General features: G+C 42.4%; 4 protein-coding genes across 4 annotated transcripts; 3 read left to right on the top strand and 1 right to left on the bottom strand.

Annotated features, from left to right (window-relative positions):
- The first annotated feature begins 552 nt into the window (after window positions 1-552).
- LOC136448574 (rho-related GTP-binding protein RhoA-C) lies at window positions 553-7,782 on the top strand. Its single transcript, XM_066448190.1, has 4 exons — window positions 553-850; window positions 4,288-4,403; window positions 5,261-5,444; window positions 6,091-7,782. Exons 1-4 carry the CDS (start codon window positions 695-697, stop codon window positions 6,214-6,216), a joined length of 582 nt encoding a protein of 193 aa, XP_066304287.1. The 5' UTR covers window positions 553-694; the 3' UTR covers window positions 6,217-7,782.
- Window positions 7,783-10,919: 3,137 nt separating this feature from the next.
- LOC136448689 (adenosine receptor A2b-like) lies at window positions 10,920-12,869 on the bottom strand. The gene is made up of 2 exons (XM_066448329.1): window positions 12,603-12,869; window positions 10,920-11,753 (listed from the first exon to the last, which is right to left on the bottom strand). The coding sequence occupies exons 1-2, from the start codon at window positions 12,867-12,869 to the stop codon at window positions 10,920-10,922; spliced, it is 1,101 nt and encodes a 366-aa protein (XP_066304426.1).
- A 2,699-nt stretch (window positions 12,870-15,568) lies between these two features.
- LOC136448244 (IgGFc-binding protein-like) lies at window positions 15,569-19,963 on the top strand. The gene is made up of 10 exons (XM_066447547.1): window positions 15,569-15,767; window positions 16,084-16,256; window positions 16,788-17,034; window positions 17,651-17,784; window positions 17,868-18,110; window positions 18,335-18,456; window positions 18,718-18,867; window positions 19,165-19,329; window positions 19,481-19,677; window positions 19,811-19,963. The coding sequence occupies exons 1-10, from the start codon at window positions 15,710-15,712 to the stop codon at window positions 19,879-19,881; spliced, it is 1,560 nt and encodes a 519-aa protein (XP_066303644.1). The 5' UTR covers window positions 15,569-15,709; the 3' UTR covers window positions 19,882-19,963.
- Window positions 19,964-20,285: 322 nt separating this feature from the next.
- LOC136448245 (IgGFc-binding protein-like) lies at window positions 20,286-26,192 on the top strand. The gene is made up of 10 exons (XM_066447548.1): window positions 20,286-20,988; window positions 21,250-21,425; window positions 22,297-22,537; window positions 22,851-22,984; window positions 23,106-23,336; window positions 23,648-23,769; window positions 24,382-24,531; window positions 25,244-25,408; window positions 25,560-25,756; window positions 25,932-26,192. Exons 1-10 carry the CDS (start codon window positions 20,931-20,933, stop codon window positions 26,000-26,002), a joined length of 1,545 nt encoding a protein of 514 aa, XP_066303645.1. The 5' UTR covers window positions 20,286-20,930; the 3' UTR covers window positions 26,003-26,192.
- Window positions 26,193-26,297: the final 105 nt, after the last annotated feature.

Genomic DNA, 26,297 nt, shown 5'->3' with positions numbered 1-26,297 from the left:
AAAACCTACTTACGCTATGCAAAACAGTTAACAGAGAGAGATCACTTCGAATAAAACAGTGAAAACTTCACAATTTATGATAATTGATGTAATTTGAAAAATGTTATAGTTTTAATAGATATTTTTCATCTCGCATGAACATCAAGCATATAGAAATTTGTCACCAGACCAAAGTACATTAAAATATACAAAAAATGAATAACATACACACATTGACCCTAAGTCGTCAAATGTTTGTCTCATCAGTATACATACTACATCAGTTACATATGATATAACCTCCTTGATACTGCGGTACAGGTACAATCTTTGACATTTATATTCTGACAAAGGCCCATGGCTCTCGAAAAGGAAAGATCAATTGATATTAAATAAATAAATCAGATTTCTAGCCTATTTTTGGATTAGGCTACATAGAAGGTCATTCTAGCATTTTCTCATCAATTATGGGGGGAAACGCATGAGATTTCCAAAGGTATAGCCTCCTTTGCACAACGATTGAAAAGGCTCCACACCAACTACTCACGCGCAAAGCATGCTGGTGGGTGTGGATTGCCCAGTGTGCTTTGCGTGCCGCCATTTTGAATTCTAACAGTAATTTGTCTGAATTTCTTCCTCGAGAGAATTTTGGCGAATCCGACAGAATTTGGTCACAGATTTCCGCTAAAACTTCATAACTGAGCCGTTAGAAACAATGGCGGCAATACGGAAGAAGCTGGTGATAGTAGGCGACGGTGCTTGCGGTAAAACCTGCCTTTTAATCGTCTTCAGCAAAGACCAGTTTCCGGAGGTCTACGTGCCCACTGTCTTCGAAAACTATGTAGCAGACATCGAAGTTGACGGCAAACTGGTAGGTTCTTTGTCTTTTTTTGTCGAGTATACTTGCTGTGGTTTGTCGCATAAAGTCGTGTTTTATAGATTGCACGTTTGGGTGACTTATTTTTCAGCTGTGCATGCCTATGGAGACTAGAAAAGCTAGCCTAGTTGCATGCATGGCCGGTTTACCGCCTTGTGTGTTTACCGGCTTTACCAGTTCCCTGAATTTATCGATAACAGGGTCGTATTTCCTTGCATCACGCCAGATACAAACTCTTCTGGGGTTTTGCTTCCAATTACCTCGTAAAAGCCTCGCAATGCGAATACATTTGACCTGTTTTGGGCCGTAATTTATTTGTTTGGGAAGCGGTAGTGGAGGATTTTCGCTGATTCTGCCAACGCGAGGTCGGTCGGTCCACGCCCTTCCGGGGTGCCGACTGCCAGGTTTGTGGAGGAAAAAAAAACACATCTCCGAACTTTCAACCATCGTTTCAAACAATCAAACCAGCAGCACTTGTGTAGATACTGTTTTAATGGGTTGATACTTTTTTAAGGGTAAAATTATGGCGTGTTTTGTTTGTGGAGAGAGGCAGTGGGGCGAGTGGGGAAGTAAATAATTTGAGGCGGGCGCCATGATGATGACATACCAGGGCTGTGAGGTCATTTTGTGCTGGGGCAGGGGACGGTTGTGACCCGATCTCCTAACCTAACAACACCCGCTACACTTAACCGTCCATCTACATCATACGTAACAAAATCTCTCATCATTTACACCGAGATATGGATTCATACACAAAAACGTTATTGTTTGACACGATTTTGTTAATGTGCATCTTTCACTAAAAAAATTAGATATGTACAGAAGTGCAAGTCTGACTCATACGGTGTTGAAGGATCAAAAGGCAAAGGTTAGGAGATCAAAAGGAGTAAAGTTTCCCTCCAAAGCAGCTTGCGTCATACTATATTTTTAACATCACCAGCAACTTCCTATGTGTCATGGATTTTCATTACTAATACTACAGGGAATTTGCGCCAGGTTGTCAAAATACTTGATGTAGATAAGTCAAAACCACAAAAATTTTTAAATGGTCAGTTCAGAAAAATATTATATAACATGTAAAAAGAATATTTAACATGATGGTCTGCTAACTTTGTTGTGTTAGCCAGATTACATGTAAACCAACAGTTTGCTGTTGTCAATGTGTCTATCTATCACACAATTTTTGTCAGTGTATGGTGTAGGTACCATATAACTTTTGTTCATATCACGGTTTCAAGATTCCCCCCCCAGGACGATTCCCCCCCAGGGGGGGAAACGTGTTGGTGAAGACCATTCCCCCCCCAGGTCGATTCCCCCCCAGTCGTTTCCCCCCCAGGTCGATTCCCCCCAGTCGTTTCCCCCCATGTCTAGCTGTAAACTAGGTTACCGTTTAGCTAGTGACTATCACGTTAGATTCTAAATATACTAGATGCACAATTTACTTTCACATTATTCTATAAGACACAAAGAATTGACTATACTCCGTCAGAAAATAGATGAACAGTCATATTCTAAGATCTTTTGATTTCTATGAAGAACAGAGTTTGGGAAAATACGGAATTAGCGAAGTTGCCACGGGCGAACTTGACAGTTGCCGGCGCTGGCTTGCACAGTCGGATTATGATGGCGCGCAGCTCAATACCTGCTGGAAAAGTATATATGACGTTATATATGATATAATGTTTCTGATTTTATCCAGCATAAAGGTGTATATATTCGGTGTATGGTGATGGTGCATTTTAGCAATCGTAGCGACTACCATTAGTCAGGTACAGACTGGGGGGGAAACGACTGGGGGGGAATCGACCTGGGGGGGAAATGTCTTCAACGGGGGGGGGGGACGTCCTGGGGGGGAAAAGACCTGATACCCTACATTTTGTAGGGACGATGACTACCAAGAAGTAATGATATAAGTTTCTTCCTTATCAAAGTAGCAGCTTGGGTGGTTTAGTAATGATGCACATTGAAATAAATAAACAGAAAAAATTAATTCCAATTCTGTTGAATTTGCACGATTAGATACAGCACAACAGAACATAGCAGAGCATGTAGCTCGTGCATACAAAAAAAGGAAGGAACAGTGAGTTTGATCTGTGTGCGGAATGCTGGGTGCATGTGCAACCTTATAGTTATGATTTGTACGAAAAAGAACCCAAGAATGTCTGAGTTAGAGAAGAGTAGGGGCAACTCAGTGTGATTACTTGGAGACTGTGGCAAGGCTATTGTGCCGTTAGACGAATAGCCATGAAATTATCCCTATGTAGGGAAGAGGGTCACATTTCATTTCAAAGAATGAGTGATGAAATGCACATCTGAGGCTCCACCAGTGTCAATATTGACTTCTAATGGTGATGTCAAGATGTCACAATGTCAAGATGAGTCATCACCCCACAATACTGAATCAGTGATGAAGTCACAGTAACACATGTATTAACATTTCCTCATCATGTTCTGTAAAGAAGGCCTGAAAAAACTAACACTAGTAACAGTAGTTTGTTCTTTCAATAGTTTTTGTAGACAAGTAATAAACATGACTCCTCCTTCCACCACAGTGTGGTAATATATTAATGAATTGTTATATTGAAATGGGTGTGGCACCCTGACAGTTCATGAGCTAGGTTTCTTCTGAATCAATTTTGGTCCTTCATTTTAACAAAAGACACAACGATCAAAGGTGTTACTGTACAATTGATAATGGAACACTAATTATACCAACATGACAACAGTTTGCATCCCATATAACAGCAGACTAAATCATGCCATGACAACATTTTACATTGATGCATAACACTGTTAAGTATGACCTGGTTTCAAACATAATTTTGTCTAAAGTGGCCTGTGTGAACTGTAAAGTGTGAATCTTGTTTACTCAAGAAAGGCAAGTCACTCATATTGTCAATTTTTATCCCATGCCAGAATTTCCTCTTAATGAGTAAGTCTGCTTCACACCTTCATCTATTATTTCTTCACAACAGAACCGAGGAAGTGTTGTATGACTGTTACTTGCGCACGCATCTGTAAACTGTGTACTGAGTGAGGGGTAACAGGAAGAGAAGTGGCTTTACAGATTGTCATTGATTCATGCGCAGTTTCAAACACTAACTTTCTTCCACCTTATGCATCCCCAAAAGTGAAAATCCCTTGCAGTGTATGGAAGAAAATATGGTACAATGTTTGTGGTAGTTTTATGTTTGCAGTTTTTGCAATGAGCAATGTCATCACACTGAGTTTAAGTCCCCACAAATTTTAAATGTTTTTTGTTACATATCTGCTTATTACATTTACAGTATCATGAAAAATAGTACAAATGGTCTATTTCTGTTGCAGCCTTTGACAGACTTGCAATAACTTGATAATTGGTTGGAGTTGAGTCCATAAAAAGTGAATAACCTTCATGTATGAGACCATAATGCCGTTTCTCTTGCCTGCAGGTGGAGCTGGCGCTATGGGACACGGCTGGACAGGAGGACTACGACAGACTGCGTCCGCTATCGTACCCAGACACCGACGTCATCCTCATGTGTTTCTCCATTGACAGCCCAGACAGGTACTGGACATGTTTGCCGTAGTTTTATTTATACAGATTCACTAATTTATGACACTGAATCTACATTTCCAATGTGCTGCAGACTACGGTAGTACATTAAACTTTACTGCAGAATTGTTTCATATGCAGACTCAAAATGACACACTGTGAAAACCACATTTTCCCTTCTCCCAAAAAATTATGTCCCTATAGTATGAGAGTATTTATGAATTTACAGTATCTAAATGGACTGCATATTTTACTGAGTTTTATATGACAGATAGTGCTGTGAGTCAGATTCAAATTACTAAATTGTTTTTAATATGCATGAAACTATAGCTAGACTGCTTATTTTAAATTGCCATTTTAATGCCGTCAGTGAATAGTATATAAGAAGTACTGGTTGGGGCAGACAAAAATGTCCAGAAAACTTCATGACGTGAAACTGGTTCAAATGCATTTCCGTAACGTTACAATGCAGATCTAACAACAAAGAAAATATAAAAAAAACATAGACATAATGATAGAGTCCCAAACAATGAGTGGGATGGAAAAAAATTTGAAGCTGGAGAAAGCCCTGATAGAATATTTCATAAAGTTTCTTCTATGTTTTAATATAGATTCAGGCCTATTTCTACACTTAGCTTGAGTACTGCAAGGCAGGGATTACAAGTTTGGTTATTGTTTAACATAGAGAATTAATGTGACACAAGGGTGTTTTAGGATGGGAGCGGGATCTTATTATTATTATCAATCTTGGTTCATCTTGTACCAATCCAGAAAAGGGGCTGACCTAGAAATTTTTTAATGATTCGTCTTGTGCTTGCTTTTTTGTTGTAAACACATTAAAGCTGATTTTAACTCCACTTGCCACACAGCTTAGAGAACATCCCCGAGAAGTGGACACCCGAGGTGAAACACTTCTGCCCTAATGTGCCAATCATTTTGGTGGGGAACAAGAAAGATCTGAGGAACGATGAGAACACTAAGCGTGAGCTGGCCAAAATGAAGCAAGAACCAGTCAAAACAGAAGAAGGACGGCATATGGCAGAGATGATCAATGTGAGTAACTACGTTCAGCCCCCTCAAAAATTCAGAAACTTGATTTTGGTTGATCATATCTCTGTGAATACCTTATCAAATGCATTGTATCATACATCACTGGAAAGCTATGTCGTCTCACTCGTCTGCAAGGACGCCACCAGGTTTCCTCTGAATCTCCTGATTCCCCCAAATAGATATCTGGACTGCCGTTTCCTCGCTCGGCCATAACAAGATTTTACAATTCAAAAATGCAGCCAAAATATCCGATTGACAGTGAAAAACTTTCACTTCTCTCGCTAACCAAGAATGAACCCACAAACTATGACCCCGGATGTACGACGTAATAGACACCGTGGCAAGCTGGTTTCACACCGCTTTTGTGCTCATGGGGATGATTTGCTGAATCCGGCTTGGCATACCAAAAACGAATCAAACTGTTTTTGCATCATGAACGGGGCCAAGGTCGCATTCATATGCTGTGAATATTGCTGTGCAATGTGGTACGGTAGACTCAACTAGAGAAACCAAAAACAGTGACTTCATTTTAATGTTTTGATCAGTCAGATTCCACAACACATACCTATAACAGGTTCATCAGGCCAGATTCTGAGTTTAGTCCATAGTTTCTGAATAACGTTTTCCCTCTTACTGTCCCTTTCCTCAGGCCTTTGCATACCTTGAGTGCTCAGCCAAGACCAAAGAGGGAGTGCGAGAGGTCTTTGAAACAGCCACCAAGGCTGCTCTGGCAAATAAGAAGAGGAAGCGTAAGCCGAAGTGTCTGCTGTTGTAGGTTGACATGGCAGGGCCTCCGAGATGTGTTCCCACATCCTGGTGCAACCGACCAATCAGGGACATGAATCCTCCCCCTCGACGAATCAGGGGTCGCCCTTTCCCTGATGTCATTAGCGTGTTGATAAATATGTAGCTTACAGGCTTTTTGACTCCCGTTTTGTACTCCCACAGTAATGAACGCCTTAACAGTAGTTCAGTTTCTTCACTTTCTTTCAATGATAGGCACGGACGTGTGAATAGAACATTCCAAGTCATCAACACGTACATCAAGTGAGGAATTGACATCTTCAAATTTCAACTGCAATCCAAAATGCTTGAATAAGTATGTTGACTTATACACCTTTGTGGGATAACCCATGTTTTGTATAGATTTTGTGGATTTATGTTGTAATAGCTTGCTATAGTAGTTTGTAGGTTGGTAGGAATGTTCAGCAAAAGACTATTGATAATAATGAACAATTGGACACATAGACATTATTTCTAGGGATAATTAACCACTTAGATATAAGTAATTACAAGGAGGCATGTGAGAAAAAGTGGTGACAACTTTAATATGTACACTTATAATGCAACGCTGACTTTTTTTGTACTTACTAAACATATTTAGATTCACAAATGGGAAATAAGTATGGTAGGACAACTAGTGTTGCTGTATTAATCATTTTCTGAGGCAATTGTTGTATGGTTTTTCTCTTGGGTGACCGGTAAGTTGAGAAGATGAGTTCCTTCGATGCGGAGCAAAATACAGAAAAGGTCAGTGAAGCACATGACAAAGAATGTTGGTCCGGCAAAGGTGAAAGATCTGTTTCCCTTCCCTTGTACTTGACCCTGTGCTATACACACCTGAATGGTAACAAAACTATGTTATGTGTTGAACAGAAAAACGTCTGATGTATGTGACATGAAAAAAAAGGTAGAGTAATTTTTGGTTTGCTTGATGTATTGAACGACGAAGTTTGTATAGATTAATTTGTTGACACCTTGAAGCTCCAAGATCCCCACAAGTGCCAGTTCTCTGTGTGCATTTTGTAACTTTGGTGGATTGCTCCTGTTGTTTCTACCTAAAACTCTACTATGTACAAAGCCCTGTTTGTATCTAAGGTTTCTTCAATAGAAGACAAATTAGCAATGCTGGTGTATTCAAAATAGGGATGACAATGGCATCAATTTAATCTGCTTACAATTGTAACTTGTATGTTAGCAGTACTCTGAAAAATCTCCTTCCATTTTTCTTTCTTTTCCATTTGTAAGAATGAAAAAGTTACTTCACTCGAGGCACATCATTTATGTTCCTTACCCAAAATGCTAACCAATCCCTGACATTCTAACTGGGGAAACTGCCTTGTGGTGTGAACAACACGACATAGCTGTACTGGAAGACCTTTTGCTGTCTAGATTCTAGATCTGTCCCTAAGGATTCTTTTATTTCGTGCCATTTTGTACTGGTTACTTTCCTGAAGTACAAATACACGTAGAGGTTCCAGTTATGTTTCCCCTACGTGTGCCTTTTTCCAGCTGTAAGCTTTGTTGCCTCCTCAAAATAAAGTTGTGTTTTAATGGCGAATTTGTTGGGCCATGGTCTTGTTACATTGTTTAATGTAGTTTCTGTGGAATGTACAAACTACTACAAGACTGTTTTTCTTTAAGGCCATACTGTCTTGATTATATGGATGACATCCATGCATGCATCAAGAATAACAACTTGCGACCATACTTTTTTTTTTCATACAAAGAAGCTGCAAAATTAGCAAATATATGTCGTAAGTTGCAAAAAATAATGGAAAATGGATACTAATGTTGAATTCCAATAGAGATGTTTGAACTAGAAGGAGAACTTTGTCACCTTGTAGCTGTCAAGGTGGTCTTGTAGTTAGGTAAGTTTGACTTAGACTCTAAAGGTTCTGGGTTTGAATCCCTGGCAGGTCCCAATGTTGTGCCCTTTGGAAAGGCACTAAACACCTATTTCCTAACTCGACTCCGGTGAAAATGAGTAGCTTGTTTCCATTAGGGATGTTCTCTCGGATGGGCCAGAGGTCCCAAGTTTGAGAAGAGCCACACCTCGAGAACCCACCACACGTATCCAAAAGAGTAGAGGTCAATCTCGATGCGAGTGGAAAAGACTATCAGTCTCGTCTTACGCAGCTTGTACCTATCATACAAGACAGGTGTGTTATGCCTAAAGGCGGTTTATCAGTTATGCGGAACAAATGAACAAAGACTAATATTGACCAACATGCAGTCCCTCTCATTGGTCGAACCGATAATTGCCATGCTGTCATTGGTTGAACGGCTAATTGTGTTGGACAGTCGGGATCGGTCCATTTGGGGACTGCAACCTCACAAATTAGCCAATTCTGCTCAAGGACTGAATTCTGTTTTCCATTCCGATCTCTTCAATGGGGAACACCCACGCATCAATTTTTGTATGTTTCCACACAAAAAAGTATCGGCCATACTGTAAATCATAAAAAAGCATTTGCAAAATGAGAAAACATATGCTGTACATTGTCAATGCATAAGAATATATTTCGGAAAACGGGTACTAATGTCGTAGAATGCCAAAGTCAAAGAATAAGATGTGAGAGAACCAAAATGAAGAATCTATTATTTGGTATACCATGCTCAGTGTGTTAAGTTTTGTTCATTGTTCCTGACCACATAGATTTCATAGTAAAGGCATCTATTTTTCGACAAACTTTTTTTTTAATTCGCACGCTCACATCAGTTTTGGGGTTCCCAGAGGATGTCATCCATATTATTAAGTCAAAATGGCCTTAGCTTTGGTTTACAGTATTTTACACAGTCACAAACTAAACAGATACAAAGAAAAACAAAATGAAGCAAAAAGCACTAATGGGAATGTAAGGAAAATGATACTTGATATAATTCCTGCAATAATTATCAACAAATATCATTTTCTTTCCCGAGGGTGATTTTTGGTGCATTTTAATTTTTCTAATACACAAGTAGTATCTAGTTTGGTTAAGTTTGAGCAATATTGGAAGCTGATATTAGTGTGTGATAAATACTGGTTCACCAGTATTTATCACACAATTTGAAAAGTTGCACAGAAATCAGACAGTCTTTACTCTTTTGACAACTCAAGAAAGACAATTTAGTGATTGTGCAGTTGCAATGGCAAGATTATGTTGTTGTTGCTTACAGTCAGCCATCTGGGATGTAACGTTGGGTAACATAAATTCGGGATTTTTCCGATAATGGTTGACTGAAATCAATCTAGCAGAACAATAAACCATCCTTTTTTTCTATTATTCTGTCAGTATCATGTACTATCTTTGCACTAATCATATATATGGTAGATTTTGTCTCTAGTCGTGCTGACACCATAATATTTCAACTTGAAACTACCGTCCGCCGCACGCACAATGGCGGTGCTGTCGGACAGGGGGGCACATTAATTCGGGAGAGAAGATTCGTCTTGAATATCTTACCGCTAATCACATTTTATACAGCAGCTATTCGTTCCATCCTTGGCTTGAGGAGAGTGCTATGGATATAGACGTGTCCAAGTAAAAAAGATACACGAAAAAACGGCCGTACCGCACGCATCAGGCCTTCGGGAACAACCCGTGTGTTGAGTCGGTAGAACTTCACTCAAAGTTCACCCCCACCGTCATGGAAATATGTACATTATTCATCGGGGCGTTAGCTGGATGCCGTAGAAATGGTAATACTACTATGTCCATGTGTTTCTGCTTGTGCTAAGAGCAAACTTTGAGGAAAATATCGCCATCAGTCCACTATCACACACAACATTTAGACAAAAAAGTGTTCCTCGCAAACGTTTGTCGTCTGCCGAATAGCAGGATTCTGGGTAACGAATATGGCGGCGGGAAAATTCACCGTAGTGCCGTAGCCATTGGTTGTAGCAACAGAGAGGCGTTTTGATGATTAATCACGCTTAGAGTCCAGTTGTAGGTTAGCAAAAGAGATTCTAATAAGTTGTATTGTAAATAATTGTGTTGAGCAGGAAGCGGATGTGACATTTGTCTTATAAACCAGCGAACAACTATGTACATATAATTCTCCCACGAAGCCCTCAGACTGTGACAATAAGGGACGGAGAGTTTTTGACGTAGCCAACTTCTAATACATGGTTATCGAAGCTTTTCAGACAGTGTTCTGAATGCGTTAGTCTGTCAAGTTTGCATTTCTAGCGGTATTACTGATGTTGCATCTAGCACATATCCCTAAACACCCCGTTTTCGAAAAATCCCGAATTTAAGTACCCCGCGAATTTATGTTACCCAACGTTATATTGTGGAATGCGTATTGCACTGAATGCTGGGAAGTAAACAAGCCCTCCTGTGCATGACACCTTTGCATACTACGCAAGGATGTGTGAATTTCCTCCTTCCGAGCCACTGGCCCATTTCCAAAATGTTACAAATAATAGTAAAAGATAATGAATAATGGCAGAATGTTGTTACCGTCACTACTGGAAATATCATATTCAACGTCATGAATATTTCCAAAGTTTTACATAACCCGGGAAAGTTGAGATGATTGTTTACAAAATATTTCCACCAAAGTATCAAATCTCTTAGGCAAAGATTTACAATTTTTTGTATTTTGGACTTTTTCTACGCTCTGTGTCATGTGGATTGGCCCATTACTTTACCGTTACATGATGTGCCCAAAAGAGTACTTACTGAAATCTTGCGAACATCGAGTGTCCTTTTACATGTTTTCTGTCCAACGCAATGTACGCATGGGGATGTGCTCAGGACCTACAGCTCGCTGGTGGCGTTTCCTGGTCTTGCCGTATATCTTCCCCACAGCTCGGCGGTAGATGTTTTTGCGCTTGGCGTACACAATTGAATCGGTGAAGGTGCTTGTAATCCTGACGATGAAGGAAATGTCCCCAAGGATGAGTCCTGTGTCAGTTCTTATGACTTTAGCCTTCATCAGACATGTAGTGATAATCGATGGAAGCCACGTGATCAGTTGTATTCCTGTTACAATCGCCAGCGTCTTGGCAGCTTTCAGTTTGCGGCTGAGCTGATCCTTGGCGATCCCGGTCAGTTTCTGGTGTCTCTTCTCATTGTCCAAGGCCACTTTGTATATGAGGCCGGCAGCGATGCAGCTGATGGCCACGCCGACACAGACAATTGTTAGTCCTATGTAGAAGACGGCCTCTGGGCCACCAATGTCTAACGGGAGCATAATAGTGGGGTGCTTCGCGATGTCGGCGGAGAGCACGCTCACACATCCAAGAGGCTCTACCAAGGCAATCAGGGAGCAGATGGTCATGGCGATAGCGAGACGGCGTTTGGTCATCATCGCAGCATACTTAAAAGGAAGTGCGATGTGTATGTATCTGCAGATCCACAGACTCGCCTGCAGGTAGACTGAGAGCACGTGTAGGAAATGGACGAAGAAGGCTTGGATCCTGCACCAACTCTCATCGAGGATTTCTCCGTGCACCAAGCTGTAAACGGTTGTGGGAGCGTAGACAAGTATCAAGGCGATGTCCGTAAGCGCCAGGGCACACAAAAATATATTTCCTGGTTCCTGGAAGAAGGATTGAAAACATTAGTCAGTCACTGCCGTATACACGTTCTAACAATATTTTCAATTCATAACAATTGAATAACGAAAATATTATTCTGGCTTAGATTCATCTTTGATTAGGTGGTCAATGTATTCTAAACGAACGAAGAAATACCCCTACTTGTTGCTGGGAATTCGTTCACTAGTTTTTTTTTTCAATGATTTAATTTCGTTAACGCTCCACCTTTGAAATTGATGGAGGATTTGCCAATACACTAACAAGGAGAAAAATCAACAGCATACACAAGTGAATAATACAAGCACAGGTGAATACAAAAACGTCACTAATATGTACGTTATTTGCAAAGGTATAAGTAAGTGTAACTTAACAAAAAAAGCGGTAGCATTCTTCTATCGATTTTTTTCTTAATTCATAATGCCGTACATTTGTAATCGAACTGTTGCCTTTTATGCGTTTAAGATCCTTGTCAGCCGCCAAAAAGTTATGAAACGTTCGGATATGGTATCGAGCGGTCAGCGACATGTCGATGACCGTTTGAAATGAAGAGAGACCGTTAACGAGACGGGCAGCCGCGTCGACGACCCCCGACCGACTTCGTTCATCGCAGAAGGTTGCTGAATTACACAATCCCAACAGGAGGAAATTCGTTTTTCGCCTGAGAAAGTCTACCTTGTCACATTGTCCTTTCAGAGGTCACAGACACGTACGTAGAGCTATTTTTCTGCTGTGTGACGCCGACTTATAGGATTGAAAGTGCATGCTATATACGTATGCTTAGATATTGGTCATGTAACAGGATGTTTCAACGTTCAATGCTTATATGTTCAAGTCACCTGACTATCACTTACCCGCATGTTTTTCTCGGCGCAGACGAGATACAACAAGCAGCCATTGCCGAACAAGGGCCAAGCCGTCATGATGACGAGGATGACGATCAGCAGGGGTTGTAGATGCGGGTAGTAGCCGTACAGTCCGTGGTGTGCTGGGTTGTAGCTGGTCACGGATGTTGTCACGTTTCCTAACGTGATTGTTGTCGTCAGGATGATGGCAACTGCAGTGGAACCGTTAACAATCGCACCAGAGATGGCGACCGGGACGCTGGTAGTGTTCTCCATGTTGTTTTACTGTCGCACGTTCACTTTGTCTTACTGGTCGGCGTTGTTAAAAGAAAAAGTAAAAAAAAAAAAATCAGATATTTTTGAGACTTGTTTGTCATTAATTTACACCGACATTACGATCAGTCTGTAATGATGAACAGAATAAGCAGCAGAGCAAAAACGACGATTGTTCTTTCTACATTAATTTTTAAACGCATGTAAAATGTATATCATCCACGGTCAAACCTAAAACATGCACACGTTGACGTCAACGTACTGTTTAATAATAATAATAATGAAGTAATTAATTACACTTCATCTAACAGTTTGATAGCCGAACCTCGTATTTCTTGTTGCTGTTGATTGTTTATTTAAATTTTATTTTATTTTATTTTAGGATTTGATATTGGTCATGGTGCTCAATATCGATTTCTGACAGTACTTTCCATTGCAGGGCTTACATCACTAGTAAACAGGGACTGTTTGAAGTCTCTGATTTCTTTTATGAAGTTAATGTGGCTGCGTCTTCTGTGGAGTCGACTTCAAAGAATACAAAGACTATCTATGCTATAAAACTCGTATAAGGAACTGTGTTGTCTGTAGTAAACGTAGAGAACAAGTCTATGTTTTTGTTTGTTTCACATAACCGGTAAACCGCGCGTCTGATGGCGTAACACGCCGTTTTTATAGGTACTAGCTGAGTAATTATAACACCAGACTGATAGCTTTGATCGGCTCACACCGGGAATGACCCTTCTCTTATCGATAAGTGTGGAACTGGTTCTTTAGCGTGCTCGATGTGTGGCTCTCCTCAAACACGGGGCCACCAGCTTTATGTCTCATCTGGGGGACGTCTCAAATGGAAGCTATGTACTCATTTTCACCTTAGTCGACAATGGGATGTTAAACACGTTGATTCAAAGTGACATGGCATGTGGCACGATAAGAACCTAGTAGAACTGTATTTGGTATTGCTAACGTTGTCCTTTTGGCCCTTTAAAATTCCCAGTGCCAAGGTCGATTAGAAGTAGGCTTTACAATCGACTCGTGGCGCTAGGAAGGTTAAAAAGCCCACTTTCGATGGTCTGTGTCCTTTGGTGATTTGAACAGGACGTCCTACTTTCAAATGCGGGAAACTCTACCGGCCGTCTTGACGACATCGCCCGGGAAGGACTATTCTTCGCCGGGCAGCTATGGTCAGACATCACAGAGCCGCCCTGACAAAGAACAGCTCTTAGCGAGGCTCTTGCAGGATTTCAGTTCGTTTTCATCTTGATTTTGCCAGAAAGTATCTATTTCATATTTTGAACATTTCACAACCAACTATCGTGTGATGATGTCATCGAATATCATATGTAAAGAGGAACGTACCTTCGTCCTTCTGCCGGTAACGTTAACCACTATTTTGTAGCCTCCGTTGCAGATGTCGACCCGCCGCGCAGTTTTAGTCTAGCTACCGTGTTCTGATCCTTGCGGAAGGCTGGTCACTGTCGCACGTACTAGCCCCAGATGGACACGGACAGCGGACAGACAGTGCGGTAAAGGTTTGCGAGAAGTAATGTGCTCGGCACCTTTCACTCGTACATACAAATCTCAAGAAATACATTCGCAATTGTGATATTTGCCCGTACATGCGCAATTGCCAAACACAAAGCACGGGTCTAAATTGCGAATATCGACATTTCTGAAGCTGGACTGAGAGCAAACCCACGGCCCCGTGCGTCAGCGTGCGACTAATTCTAGCATGGTTTATTTGTGCTTCGGAAGTCGTGGACGCTCTGGTAACAATGCGATGGGGAATGTTGACGTGTGGAGATTACACCAAAGGTAGTAACAGAACGGTCGACTTTCTTTTGTTCGTGACTGTTGCTGTTTTCGATCTGAGCATGTGGTGTGAGACTTGCGTCAGAAGACAAGAACAGCATCGTCGGCAATCAACAGGTGGTGATATTGACACTGACTTTGTGCTGCGCTCGTGATACATACGTTATTAACACAGGTTGTTTTGTATAGTCTATCGTCAAGAACAGCAGCGTTTGCTAGCACTTAACAGACTGTGAGCTTTTTGGCGACACGTCAGGAGCAGAGACCCTTTTATGGTTTTTTTTAGACCCGTTTATCAAACTCGTTTTGCAAGTACATGTATCCTAAAGAAATCCTTCTATGCATACCATAGGAAATTGGTTTGCTTGTAAACGGTATGATTAAAGAAGCTGTGGATTGATCTGCATGATATTAGTGTTTGGTACATGTGTGTGGATAGACGTCAGCTGATAGAAGGGCAAGGTCGACTATGGGCTACCTAGTGGCGGCCTATGGTGCTGCAAAAAATCTTGTATCTAATGTGGAAGGCCATACGTATTCGGTGGAATATAGCTCTCGGTCACCGACAGCGGTGGTCTAGGTTTGGGTGTTACATGTGATGTAAGCGCACACTTATATGGTATATTGTTAGGCTGCTCATTTGATGATATCCAAATCCAACTATGATCAATTTAGGCATTTATATGGTTATCGAACAATATATTTTGAAATATATTTATATGATATAGATAGCCCTCTCTCTCTCTCGCGCGCGCGCGTGTGTGTGTGTGTAACAATTTACCAGAGGGAACGTCAAACGTCAAATATATATATATTAATACATGCTATTGAGCTATATATGTATATATATATAACGTCGATGATAGACGTTCAGCAAATTGGAAATTGTGAAGCTACCAAGTGCGGATGCATTGTGAAAAATGTATTTGTCCCCAAGGCATAGTTTGTTTGACCTTTGAGTTTGCTAACGTGGCGATCTCCAAGAATACACCCACCCGCCCGATAAAAAAAGTCGGCTGAAAGTGCAAACCAAGATGGCGCGTGTGCTCCTGTCGATGCTGGTTATGGTCGCTTCATTTGGCTGCAGTCAAGGTAAGAACAACTAAAGATACTCACAAAAGTGTCTTCAAGCATGTTTCAGTCTGTGAGGCAAAGTTCGACTGCATGTGAACTTTCTAGCCTTTGGTGGATTTCCATAAAGATACGAAGGTTGTGATTTGGTGTTCCAATCTAATTAGGAGTACATATTGCTGCATTAACGCAGGAAAAAGTAAAGTATCCCGGAATGATATCCTCATTGCGCCACGGTGCCAAACAAAAGTTCACCTTGACCAGACAGATGTATGTAGACTTGACACAGTAAACTCCGGCTTGGGTACATTTGAGGGTTTTTTTTTTTTTTTCCTAGCTGCTCGGGACAACAAGGGTACTGAGTTTATCCTGACTTTTCCGGAAAATTTCCAGAGAGACCAAAACAGACCGAAACTGTTCATCGCCTGTCCGCATCCGACCGGGGCGAGAGTTACCATTACTCTACCTTACAATGGTGACACCGACACAGTGACGGTGAATCACGGGCGGGTAAGTAATCACTCTTCCAATCAAGTCATTGAGCGATCAATCGAATCTTATGTTAAGATTGTCATTAGATGTAAGTTACCTTTTAGTGATTCTAAAAAGCATAATCGGACGTCTATAACAACTGCAATCAAGTTCGACTTCTCTGCGACAGACTTTGGCACTGGCAGCCCTCCAACCTCGCGCTTCAAGACAAATCGACTGCATATGTAAATGTAAATATGACGCAACCAAGTTTACCTGCTGGTGAATGACCTGTCGTTCCGACAACTTGCTGCCACCGAGCTTGGACTAAATACGATTTTCCTTTACCATGGCTAGAGATCAATATTCTATGATATATAGCTTAGCAACGTCTCGTAAAAAGAATGACACATTCAGTCATCTCAGTTGAAAAGTATGAGTAGTATAGTTCTAAGTTCTAACCATATGTATCACACAAAATGACGGCACTGAGTTATAGTGTGTGAATGTTTGATTGAACTTGGACTAGGACTAGAAAATGTTTCGGCTAATCTGCAAATGTTTTGGCAGGTGGAAGAGGTTGAGCTACGCCGTGAAGCTGTAGAACTTCGCGACAGCGAAAAGAGTGACGGAGGCGGCAGGGCCGTTCACATCACGTCCGATGTGGAGATCGTGGTGTACGGAGTGTTCGCCGAGTTGAAGAGTTCTGACGCCTACCTGGCCCTCCCCACCGACGTGCTGGGGACCGAATACTACGCTGCTTGCTCAAGCATAGCACGCAATCGGAACCAAGAGGGCTGGGACGACATGCCATCGCGTAAGACACCATTTTACAGAGAGATCTTTATTGACACAACAAAAGTACAGCGACTCTCGTAAGGTCTACTTAATCTATACATACATACATACATACATACATGCCAACAAACAAAGTTCATACTAATGAGTTTGTTTACATACAATCATATGGAATAGGGCAACATATTGAAATTTAGCGTGTCGTATACTTATACATTACTTGTTCTTATGTCCAAACATTCTTTGATGTATATACCTATTTGAACGCAGTAAGGATTGTCTCCTCTCAGTATGTAATCAAATCTATCAACAGAATGGAGCGTATTGAATTGACTTGAACAAGTGGAAATAAAGGTGAATAGCTTAGACATGTCTTTGTTTTCGCTTGTGTACAGTTAAGTCTCTTGTGGATACATTTTCAGTGTATTCGTCCCCCAAATGGCAAGGTACATGATGTATCACGACAAAGATAGAACAATTGCAGGGGCCTTCTTGTGTAGTTCTCATTAGCATGGCATCTATATTCTTCATCAAAACATTTGCGCAAGAGTATCTATCATGGTAAAAAATATGTTTCATTTGTATGCATTGATAAGATCACAAAATTATTATTTTTTTATATCCTATATTGGCAGAGTTTGGAGTAGTCGGTGTCCATGCCGGAACAACAGTCACCATTGTCCCCAGCCAAGCCGTTGAATTTGATCGACGAAACTACGGCGCAGGACAGGCGTTCTCTGTGGTACTGGACCGGTTTGAGACTCTTCAGGTATGAACCAATTGAATATCCTGATTCCCAATATCCCAAATATCCCAAATATCCAATTGAATATCCTAACGCTATACCTGCAGGTCCAGGCGACTGAGGACCTGACCGGCTCAAAGATCACGGCTACCCAGCCTGTGGCCGTGCTGAGCGGAAACACGTTCGCTTACTGTCTGCCAATGGGCGAGCGACAGCGGGGCACCGGAGACCACCTGGTACAGATGATCCCACCTGTGGACACCTGGGGAGAGGAGTTCGTCACCGTGCCGCTGTCCAGGCACAGAGGCGGCGACCTCTTCCGCGTTGTTGCTGCCAGAGACAATACACAGGTATGTCTTGAAGCGTTAGAAAAAACTTAAGACAGCTCGCGTTTCAGTCGCTAGTTAGCATGGCCTGTTCTTAGGGCTGTATGTCTAAGGGTCCACAGGTTCATGCCAACCGTAGGAGATGCAAATTGGTGCTGATGGGAAATACTCTCCCTGGACAAGTCTGTCTTTGCGCTCGAGTGTTTTTCACCACTTTCGTCCAGACCGGGGTGTTGTTTTTTTTCAAGGTCGATGTCACCAATGAGAACGCCAAGACTCTGAACGCTGGGGAATTCTGGGAGATTGATATCCCATCTGACGAGTACAGACACGTGACCACCAGTGAGCCCGTCTTGTTGGTGCAGTACAGGTAGGGGCGAAGTTGGAACGGCTGTTGTCTAATGGGGATTGGTATGGGGCAGAATAGAATAAAATCACACAAACAAACGCACACAGACGCGCACAGACGCGCACACACAGGCGCGCGCGCGCACACACACACACACACACACACACACACACACACACACACACACACACACGCGTGCGCGCGCTCGCATGTGGGAAGCATTCTAAAACATTGCAACTTATCATGGTCTAAATGTTGACACTTTTGTTAACTTCTCAATAGTAAGACCGGCTCTGCTGACAACACGGCAACTGACCCGTTCATGATGATCATCCCTTCTGTAGCGCAGTTCGAGGCAGAATACACGTTTTCTACGGTTGATCTTCTTTATGACCCCTCTAGAACAACTCATCACATCAACGTAGTCACCAGGTAATCTTTCATACATGTATAAGAACATAGAGAGAGTCAAAGAAAGATACATCTCAACACACGATGAGTGGCCCCCTACGGCCTTGCTCTGAGCGAGTTCGTTAAAAAAAGCACAAGTAAATCACGACTAACTTAAATGAACATTACAAAACACCTGTATAAGCATACCATGTTCAGTTTCATTTCAGGTGTTGTCCTCCAAAGTAAATTTTGATTTCGCATACAATCCTCTGTTCCTAAGAGACCTTTAAATCCTTGTGAATGATATGACCATACCGATTTCGGCACCTGGTACAGCTCGGCTGACATAGCTGGTCTCCGATTGGATGAACAGCCGTTGCCTAGCGACACCGTCTGGCATGACGTACCTGGGACCAGATACGCCGCCGCGCAGCTGACTGTCTCTGGAGGCACCCACACAGTCCGCCACATGTCTCCCATCGTGACGACTGGGCTGTTCAGGTGAGGAGTGGGACTGCACCCAGCAAATTGTTGTCATGCCTGTAAAACTAGACACAAGCAAACTTGATGACAAATGTACATTGACTCCTGTATACAATATGGCTACCCGTCTTTGTTAAGTATTCATCGGCGCTTTTCAACCCACGCCCAGTTATGGATTCACTTATCTGGAGTCGTACGGCTATCCCGGTGGACTCCGGCTGGCTCAGATCGCCGCCCCGTGCAGCACCACCGCCCCCGTCCCCGCCGACCGTGTGGACAACGACTGTGACGGGCGTGTGGACGAGGAGTTGCTGAACGGCATTGATGATGACGGCGACGGGCTGATCGACGAGGATCTGGCCATCGGTGAGAGACCTCTTATTGGCAGACATGTTTCGAAGAAACATGAGACAGACTATATCCTTTTTATTTGCAACTGTCTGGTGGGGTTCTCATAGATCTGCAAAGTTAACGTTAATGCTCCTTCCTTCCTCTGCAGGAAACTGCGCTGACCACCGGCGCCAGTACGAGACGTGCTTGCTGCAGCGCTGCAGGAACATGGCCCCTTGAGCAGGCAACGTCTTACAAAAACGCTAGATGAGCTATCTAGTACCAATAAAAATGGAATGACGGTCGATAGACCGTGACAATATTACGCAGTTTATAATATTTACATGACATGTAAGTTGAGTAAGTTGAGCTTGAAATGAAATGTCCAAGGAATATTACCTTATTTTCTTAAACTGCAATGAAGATTTTCAAAGAGGTTAGTTTCAATGATGGCCAAATGGCTCACAGTGCCAAATGATTAGGTCACAATAAAAATCTACGTTTTGTGCATGTGACGTAAGTACACCTTCACACGAGACGTAGCTTAGCCTCTCACTTGTGGATTGAATGTCGATAGACCATTTATTGGTATTAAGGCTAACTAGAAATTTACCATTTTGACTCTCACTCGGACCAGTCACCCCCAGCGGAAAGCCCCCCCCCCCCCCGAGATACGGTGTAACAATCAGCAACAAAGACCTAAAAGAGTCAAAGGTCAATAATATGGCGGCGTCTAATGTTACTATGGCAATCGCAAAGGACGCCAAAGCCAGCAAGCATGCATGTATGTATCATATGTTATACAACTCCCTTCACACTGATGTCAAAGAATTGCAAGTAATTTGCAACAAATTTGACACAAGTTTTAACATAGATATCCACGATTGCCCAACAAGTTCATGTCAATGTAGATCAAATCTAACAAAAATGTAAAAGCGTTACAAGGGATCTAGCTACGATGGTGTTGGGACAAGTAGATGTTTGAGGAATAGAGAAGGAGTGGGGCGCAATGACCCTCCCCACGCACACCAACACACACATACATTGTGTAACTTGCCTCCTGCACAACAATGTACATTGTGTATGTGACGTTAAAAGTTCATTGATAAGCATTTATCACATTGAAAATTGCGAAACTTCTAAGCTGCGGATCGATGTAAGCATACACATGTGCCTCCTGGAGTCGCCGACCTTTGGCTTTCCTGAAACGCCACCGCCCTGGATGTCAAACGTCACGTGCGGTTGGTCTGATGACCCGAGTCAGTACGTAGTACAGGGTGAGATGTGAGATGGCCCGGGTGCACTTTTCTGTGTTGGTCCTGACCGCTTTATTTGGCTGGAATCTAGGTAAGAACATCTCCATAGATTCTTAAAACATCTTCTTTTTCATTAGGTCTACATCGACCAAAGCTATAAGGCGGAATTCCAGTCTGATTGCCAACGAATTTCATTAATATGTGCGTAAATACCAATTCATGGGGTATTTCATTATTTCACTCTCCGTTAGCAGGCTTGTCGTAGCTATAGTTTCTTCTAAAGCGTAAAAGACGTTCCAGTAGATGCGCATATGCAATAATGTTGAAATGATCATTTGAAATTTTCTCTTAGCCGCCAGAGACAATAAAGGTACGGAGTTCATCCTGACATTTCTGGAGAACTTCCAAAGAACTGCTGAAAAGAACCCGGAACTGTTCATCGCCACCCCGCATCTAACAGGGGCTTCTGTTACCATCACATTTCCGTCTAATGACTTTACAACTCAACTGCAGGTGACTTATGGCCAAGTAAGTAGTCAGATTCCCAATTTCGTGATTCATTTTGTCGTTAGGATAGCTTAGCCTGATTGAAAGGTATTTTTGCCAATTGGTTATTGTCCCTTATTTGATAATGATGATTGTATTATTTACCTGGTTTAATTATTCGCATGTTCACCTCTTGTCAGAGGCCACCGTCGCCGTGGCAGTATATTTTATTACTAGTCTTGTTTTTCGTTAAATTAGCTTAGTTTAGCCTGCTATGATTGTATGAACATTGTACCGTACAACTCCCACGCTCAGTCGTCGCCATGTACAGCACTATTGCTTTATACCAAGTATCGTTGGAACGTATTTGAATTTCTGTAGATAATTAGAACTACCTTACCGTAATTGATTGCCATTCAATGATGAAATAAGAATTATAAATCGGTAGATTTAGGCTGCTAAGTACATAATGTATCTTTGTATCGAGGCGTGTATGTATTAGAATAGTCCCTTGTTCCACTTGCCACCATTGTTATCTTGCACTGTCTGTATACTTTATTTTCTGAATTGCTTGTTGCAATTTGGCGAAGAATTAGCAAGTGAATCTTTGAAACTATATGCGGCACCACACGGCGCCTGTGGTAGGAATAGATCACACAGCTTTTGGAGGAATAAAAGAGCGGAAGGGTACAGAATGTCCATAGACGACATATATCGGCGTGGTTGATGGCAAAATTTAGGATTTGAAGTGGGCCGGGGGCTAACTAGCCTGTGTAACGCAAACTCCGCCGTCCAAGGCTGTAATGGCCCCTCCCCGCTAAGGGGGTAGGCGTTCATTGTATGTTTGGCGGGCCCGTGCGATGTATAAGCGTGATTTAACCAGGCTAGGGAATAACCAACTCTGTTTTGACAGGTGACACAGGTGGAACTGGACCGAGAAGCTGTGGAACTCCGCGGCAGCGTGAAGAGCGACAAGGCGGTTCACATCACGTCCGATGTGGAGATAGTGGTGTACGGAGTGTTCGCCCAATGGGCTTCGTCTGACGCCTACCTGGCCCTCCCCACCGACGTGTTGGGGACGGAGTACTTTGTGTCTTGTAGAACCGTCAAGCGGGGCTTTAGAGAGAATGGTGTCACGTTTGACGTTCCCTCTGGTAAATTGTTACCCATTGATTCAGTGAAGTATTGTTTTGCCACATAAATACACACGCACGCACACACTGACAGAGAGAGAGAGAGGGAGAGAGAGGGAGAGAGAGGCGAGAGAAAGATGCCGCACTGTCGGAGGGTCAAGGGGTAGTGTTGAACATTTAATATAAGGGGGGACCCAGACGTGGAAGCAAGATCGTCCATAAAATGAGATGTAGAGAATAAAGGAATGAAGTATGTATTTGGGGAACACTTGTTTGTTTTTGAAGCACATCCACTACTGTATTTAGCAGCATCTCTATGTTTTATTTTTCACAGAGTTCGGAGTGGTCGGTGTCCATGACGGGACGACCGTCACTATTGTCCCTAGCCAAGCCGTGACGTTCGACGGACAAAACTACGCCGCAGGACAGGCGTTCTCTGTGGGACTGGGCCGGTTTGAAACACTTCAGGTATAAAATATTGACTAAAATTGATGAAGAAAATAAATCATAAAGATATATTGATAATAACAAATAACAGCAAATTACCTCTATATTCCCTAAACGATTTTTCGTTCATTTGTACGACTAGGTACAGACACCTGAGGACCTGACCGGCTCAAAGATCACGGCTACCCAGCCTGTGGCCGTGCTGAGCGGAAACATGTTTGCAACGGTAGGGAGCGATAGGGGCACCGGAGACCACGTAGTAGAGATGATCCCACCCGTGGACACCTGGGGGAAGGAGTTCGTCACCGTGCCGCTGACAAAGCACACAGGCGGTGACATATTCCGTGTCATAGCGGCCAGAGACAATACGCAGGTATGTCGAAAATCATCGGGAAGTCGTGATGTGATGGTTGCTTTTGTGCTTCACAAAAAGAGTACTTTAGCTGATGCTAAACCTAGAGATTTCCAACATTTTGTAAACCTTAGTACTTAATACACAGGTATCTAGTCCTTGCTTCATCCCCAAGCAAGCAGATCATCCTGTTACAAAATCGTAACTTCCGGCCAAGACAACGTCCACGAAATACGGACATAGTATTGCATGGAAGGTAGGATTTTGCCACGTAAAGATCTGTTTGGACGGTCCTTGTTGTGACTGATCTGTTTTGGTACGTCTTTTCCAAGGTCAGTGTTACAAATGAGAACATGAAGACTCTGAACGCTGGGGAGTTCAGCGAGCTTGATGTCCCATCGGACCAGTACAGACACGTGACTTCCAACGAACCTATCTTGTTAGTTCAGTACAGGTAAGTAGTACAACAAACATTAGCGGAATGTGGTCGACGTAGCTAGCTGCAGTTATGAAAAGATACGCCAGGGGGAAATATTAGAATACTGTGCCTGCGTTGTCGGAGTGCTGGGTTCAGGTCCATCGAGGCTAATCTTTGTAAGTACGATCGTCATAGTTTAGATATGTTGCCTGTTGTCTTATGTAATTTCAAGAGATCGTGTGATAGTTTCGGTTAGATTGATCAGATAGGTTACTTGTTATGGACTTCATAAATGTATATGCATAGTAAACTGATAAAAAAATTGGACAACCTCGAGGTAGTGCAGTCTATAGATATTGTACATTGTGAGTCGAGCCCCCTTTCCACTAGACGGTGATCGTTGAGCGACCGTGCAGCGTTCAAAATTGGATTTGGCCCTTGATTTCATTATTTGAATATGGCGCATGCGCAATATGTAAAAGACAACAAAACACACAAAACGTAGAAAACTGTGTCCTTTATCTATGACTATTGTATTAGTTGAGCGGTGTATCAAATCTCTGGTCGCTCAACAGTTGCAGCCTCTAGTGGGCAGGTTACGAGAGAACCGTCCTTTCAAAGTTGAAACTTCTGGTATCTCCTAAACAGCAAGACTGGTTCCATCGACCAGACGGAAACTGACCCGTTCATGATGGTCATCCCGCCTGTGACTCAGTTTGAAACGGAGTACACCTTCGCCACGGTGGACCTTCTCAGTGACAGGACCGAACCCACTCATCACATCAACCTGGTCGTCAGGTATCATTCAAAACGTCACTGACTCACCCACATTGAGCATATTCAAGGCCCAATGCAAATCCCACCTGTTGTCCTGATTTTAAATTTACCTCCTATCAACCTTCCATCTATTCCACCACAATGCTATAGATCATAATATTGTAGACCATTCCCCCAATGATTTTATTATGATAGTGTATATATTTGCGTGGTAGTTACTGAGTCAAATGATTTTATACTGTACTTATGCATTGTAATGATTGTATTGTATCGCATTAACTATGTATGTATTATGATAGTGTAATGATCTTACTGTATGTTCGTCTGTATTTATGGGTCAGCCGTTACCAGCGAAAGCTGCCTAGGCTGACCCAGTGTAATGACTTGCCTTTCATTGTCAATAAATACAAATACAAATACAAATAACTTGGTGAACATGTGTGTTCGTGTTGGGGGAAGGCGAGCTTGTCTTTAGCGTAAAGATAACAAAACATGACATTGCCGAGAAGCAAATTCTCTAGAAAATAAGTTCGTGAAATTTTTAGAATATTCATCAAATCAATCGCAGTAGTATACTAACGGCTCCGCCTGGCGTTGCCAAAAAATAGCTGCAGTACATGGCATTCTAAACAGTTGGTTATTCAGTTGTACATAGTGGTTGTTGGAAGAGTAACGTTAGTAGACTGATATGATGGAATCTCTGTACGTTATGTAACTTCTGTTACTTTCACAGCTCGACAAAAAAAGCTGGTCTCCGATTGGATGGACAACCGTTGCCTAGCGACACCGTCTGGCATGACGTACCTGGGACCGACTACGCCGCCACACAACTGGATATTTCTATAGGCACACACACAGTGAGACACCTATCTCCCATCACGACCGTAGGTCTTTTCAGGTGAGATATGTGACATCTAGACCATGATCATCAGTGTGGCTTTATAAATGTAGCTGTAGGGCAAAATCAATCATTTTAGGTTAATGAAGCAACATTTGAAGGTTAAAAACATTTGATTTCCTGACCTTGACTCTCCCGCTCAATCGTCTAGCTATGGATTTGTACATCCGGAGTCGTACGGCTATCCCGGTGGGCTCCGGCTGGCCCGGATCGCCGCCTTGTGCAGCACCACCGCCCCCGTCCCCGCCGACCGTGTTGACAACGACTGTGACGGACGTGTGGACGAGGAGCTGCTGAACGGCATTGATGATGACGGCGACGGACTGATCGACGAAGATCTGGCCAATAGTGAGTGCCGTCTTATTCAAGGCTAACCCCGAGCAACAAACTTATCATAGATCTTTTATCATGTTCATGTAGTCCCTCTGAAGATTATTATATGTAGAGAATCTGAATTATTAAGTACATGCATTATATTCATCAGATGGAGTAACCTAAACCTCATGCACACATATCTCTGTAGGTAACTGCGCTGACAACCGGGACCAGTACAGGACGTGTTTGCAGCAACGATGCAGGAACCTGGTCCCTTAGACGGCCTCGACGGGGCGAAGAGAGGCATCTGTTCTAGTCTTGACCTAAGATGTCTGATATAGACTATGGGATTCATGGCAATGTGTGGAGATGGTTATATGTTATTCCCCAGTATCAATAAAATACCACTTTTCTATAAACAATTGTTTCTGTCCGTAGTTTGTCTGCATAAAACATTTAGAAAACTTTACAGATTGAAGTTATTTTTACTTCATACTCTTCTACACATTTAGCATCAATGCATTGAAAATCTATAGCGTCAGTAACATGTCATATAGTGTAAGCGTTCATCTAC

This window comes from Branchiostoma lanceolatum, chromosome 14, assembly GCF_035083965.1.
Source record: "Branchiostoma lanceolatum isolate klBraLanc5 chromosome 14, klBraLanc5.hap2, whole genome shotgun sequence".
NCBI classification, from domain to species: domain Eukaryota; kingdom Metazoa; phylum Chordata; class Leptocardii; order Amphioxiformes; family Branchiostomatidae; genus Branchiostoma; species Branchiostoma lanceolatum.
This window is presented reverse-complemented; position numbering and strand designations above follow the sequence as displayed.

Bases quoted from the DNA above. Each gene is read 5' to 3' on its own strand.
- LOC136448245 (XM_066447548.1), top strand. From the start codon at position 20,931: ATGGCCCGGGTGCACTTTTCTGTGTTGGTCCTGACCGCTTTATTTGGC. The intron at 20,989-21,249 runs GTAAGAACATCT...ATTTTCTCTTAG, and splicing joins TTTATTTGGCTGGAATCTAG to CCGCCAGAGACAATAAAGGT. The intron at 23,337-23,647 runs GTATGTCGAAAA...GTCTTTTCCAAG, and splicing joins CGGCCAGAGACAATACGCAG to GTCAGTGTTACAAATGAGAA.
- LOC136448689 (XM_066448329.1), bottom strand. From the start codon at position 12,869: ATGGAGAACACTACCAGCGTCCCGGTCGCCATCTCTGGTGCGATTGTT. The intron at 11,754-12,602 runs GTAAGTGATAGT...TCCTTCTTCCAG, and splicing joins GCGCCGAGAAAAACATGCGG to GAACCAGGAAATATATTTTT.
- LOC136448574 (XM_066448190.1), top strand. From the start codon at position 695: ATGGCGGCAATACGGAAGAAGCTGGTGATAGTAGGCGACGGTGCTTGC. The intron at 851-4,287 runs GTAGGTTCTTTG...TCTTGCCTGCAG, and splicing joins TCGAAGTTGACGGCAAACTG to GTGGAGCTGGCGCTATGGGA. The intron at 4,404-5,260 runs GTACTGGACATG...CTTGCCACACAG, and splicing joins TCCATTGACAGCCCAGACAG to CTTAGAGAACATCCCCGAGA.
- LOC136448244 (XM_066447547.1), top strand. From the start codon at position 15,710: ATGGCGCGTGTGCTCCTGTCGATGCTGGTTATGGTCGCTTCATTTGGC. The intron at 18,868-19,164 runs GTAATCTTTCAT...CACCTGGTACAG, and splicing joins CACATCAACGTAGTCACCAG to CTCGGCTGACATAGCTGGTC. The intron at 19,678-19,810 runs GTGAGAGACCTC...CTTCCTCTGCAG, and splicing joins CGACGAGGATCTGGCCATCG to GAAACTGCGCTGACCACCGG.